Source organism: Eurytemora carolleeae, unplaced genomic scaffold (assembly GCF_000591075.1).
Source record: "Eurytemora carolleeae unplaced genomic scaffold, Eaff_2.0 scaffold556, whole genome shotgun sequence".
Classification (NCBI taxonomy): Eukaryota; Metazoa; Arthropoda; class Copepoda; order Calanoida; family Temoridae; genus Eurytemora; species Eurytemora carolleeae.
Genome location: NW_019402189.1, coordinates 111,279 through 114,496, shown reverse-complemented (window position 1 = coordinate 114,496; position 3,218 = coordinate 111,279). Strand labels below are relative to the sequence as shown.

Here is a 3,218-nt window from a genome sequence, read left to right as displayed (position 1 = left end):
CTCTATATATACTCCCGCACTCTAAATACATTCCTGCACTCTAAAAATATTCCCGAACTCTACATATATTCCCGCACTCTAAATATACTATCGCACTCTAAATATATTCCCGCACTCTAAATATATTCCCTCACTCTAAATATATTCCCGCACTCTAAACATGTTCCCGCACTCTCAATGACAAAATCAAAAAACCTAACGCAAAAAGTCAACAAAAAAATCGCTTATTCGATGTGTAGAATAATTTTGCTGCGAAATAAGCGACTTTTTGTCGCGTAATTGGCAGCCATCCAGCTGCTGCTGCCAATTAAGTGATTTTTTAAATTTCTTTATTTAAAAAGCCTTTAAAGTATATTATTTATTAAACCAAATTCTTCATACCCACTTCAAGTTCAGGATTTATGTTGAAGATACAGTATAATACACACAGCAAATGACCGCAAATTATATATTTCCTCCAGTGCAGCCTCTGTATTTATCTTGTGTTTAAATTTGTAATTCAAGTCATAGAAATAAGAAATATCAAATCTTAACTAGTAACTGATCTTAAGTATTTTCTAGGGAAGTTCATAATTCTACCCCTTTTTGTACCCTTCCCCCCTTCCTATCCCTATCCCCCCCCCCGTTACTTCCACAAATGTGGGTACAACTAAAGTNGGGGGGGGGGGTGTAATTTTTCTGCGACATCTTGTGACAGCTTATAAGTTTTATTGTAAAAAATTTAATTAAAATGTAAGGCTAGGCATTTTTAAGCAAGCCCTTTGCAATTATTTTTTAAAAATCGTTTTTTTATTTAAAACCTAGACAAGGACAAATCGCTTGTTAAAAAATTCAACGTTGCCATCCATCTTGTGTTTGTTTTGTTATATAAAATCTACCAATAAAAAGTCCCCCCGAGAAATGTTATAAGTTAATTCTGCCAACATATGGATCTGCTTTACACCGCGATTCAGGGTCGAATATATATTCCTAGATTTACTGTAATTTTAATCCTCAAAAATTGCAGGATTTAGCATGTAGAAAATATTTGAAAATTTGCATTTTTTCGGGAGATTTTTGTGAAATATTTTTATTGTCGAAAAAATTGAAATTGGTTAGTTGGTTGGTTATCGTGCAATTGTGAAGACGTCTGAAAGGATAGAAGAGAAACCACATGGTTTCAGAATTATACACCGAGGCAATTTATCAATTAATCATATTTCAAACTTGAAAACTTTAATTCTAATATATTTTTGACAAAGCGGTGATTTATCTATTATTATTTATTATCTTTTATTTATTGACATGCGCGAACTGTTACATAATAGATTTATTTATTTATTACTTCATTTATACATTTTCATTCGTTTTTTATTTTTAAAAGATATTTAAATTAAAGTGAGGAAGTGAGTTTTGAAGAGAAGTAAGTTTGAAATTAAGTTTTAGGGAAGTTTGAATTTAGGGAGTAAATGAAGAAAAGTGAGTATATGAAGGAAAGTAAGTATAAGAAGGAAGTAAGTATATTAAAGGAAGTAAGTATATGAAGAAAAGTGAGTATAAGGAGGGAAGTGAGTATATGAAGGAAAGTGAGTATATGAAGGGAAGTGAGTATATGAAGGGCAGTAAGTATATGAAGGGCAGTAAGTATATGAAGGGAAGTAAGTATGTGAAGAAAAGTGAGTATAAGAAGGGAAGTAAGTATATGAAGGGAAGTGAGTATATTAAAGGAAGTAAGTATATGAAGGGCAGTAAGTATATGAAGGGCAGTAAGTATATGTAGGGAAGTAAGTATATGAAGAAAAGTGAGTATTAGAAGGGAAGTAAGTATATGAAGGGAAGTGAGTATATGAAAGGAAGTGAGTATATGAAGGGAAGTAAGTATATGAAGGGCAGTAAGTATATGAACTAAATATATTCCCACAATCTAAATATATTCCTGCACTCTATATATACTCCCGCACTCTAAATANTATGAAGGGAAGTGAGTATGTGAAGGGAAGTGAGTATATGAAGGGAAGTAAGTATATTAAGGGAAGTGCAAGTAAATGAAGGGAAGTAAGTATATGAAGGGAAGTGAGTATATGAAGGGAATTGAGTATATGAAGGGAAGTGAGTATGTGAAGGGAAGTGAGTATATGAAGGGAAGTGAGTATATGAAGGGAAGTGAGTTTATGAAGGGAAGTGAATATATGAAGGGTAGTGAGTGTACAAAGGGAAGTAAGTTAATGAAGGGAAGTGAGTATATGAAAGGAAGTGTGTGGAAAGTACGCTTAAAGGGAGACGGATAGGGAAGGGGGGGGTAATGGGAGGGAGGGCGGAGGAGAGGTTAGGGGGGTTATGAGGATGCTAATTGGAGATGATAATGATATTTAACTCGGTAAACCCCAGATCATAAACAGTAAATTTTCATAATAGTTTAGTAATAGCGCTCTCTAGTTTCAGTCAAACATAAAACCACACTATATCTCTAAACCAATAGATATATGACAGGATAGATAGATAGATAGATAGATAGAAAATACTCTGATAGTTAATTACAATAAAATTTCATTAATCCATTAGCTAAATGATGTATTGATTGATTGATTAACTAGTAATCCACGAACAGCCGGAACCTCTTGGGCATTATTAGTGAGTTTTTAAAAACACAAAGAAAATGCGCATCTTAGTGATTTTGATCGGGGCGCTCTGCCTCCTGAACGCTGAAGCAGTCAGAGAACGAAAAAGGTAAGAATGAATAAAAAATATTTCGTAATTTCGTTTAAAGAAATTCTTACATTTTGATGTTTAAACTGAAACCATTTCGAAGTTACGAACCTTTTGTTCAAAATCCCGAAAAGAATGTTAAAAACATAAAGATTTGTGAGATATATTTAACACCAATTAATTTCTCTAGAAGGAGATGGTACTTCATTTGGTGTACTGTCCCGCTTTGCTTAATATAGTCTAAATGTGTACTGTACAGCTTGCTCTAGCTGACTAAAATTCAGCCCGGTGCTATGACATTAACCGGAGTTTACAGTGAAGAACAGTCTGTTAATAATTTCGAATAAAATGTTCGTAACTGCTGGTATAGTTAGATGGTACAAATAAAATGTTAGGATTTTATATAACACTGAATGATTTATAATTATCTATGATAGATAGATAGAAATATAGATAGATATATAGACAAATATATATTAGATAGATTGATTGATAGATAGATAGATAGATAGATAGATAGATAGATAGATAGA

The 3,218-nt window shown here is 32.8% G+C and overlaps 1 protein-coding gene across 1 annotated transcript in view; it reads left to right on the top strand.

Annotated features, from left to right (window-relative positions):
• The first annotated feature begins 1,086 nt into the window (after positions 1-1,086).
• Positions 1,087-3,218, top strand: part of LOC111718262 (serine/threonine-protein kinase rio2) — a 12,862-nt gene continuing 10,730 nt past the window's right edge. The window contains exons 1-2 of the mRNA XM_023493803.1: positions 1,087-1,177; positions 2,574-2,706. Of these exons, the coding sequence (XP_023349571.1) occupies positions 2,636-2,706 (71 nt within the window). The 5' untranslated portion in view covers positions 1,087-1,177; positions 2,574-2,635. The remainder of the gene's footprint in view (positions 1,178-2,573; positions 2,707-3,218) is intronic.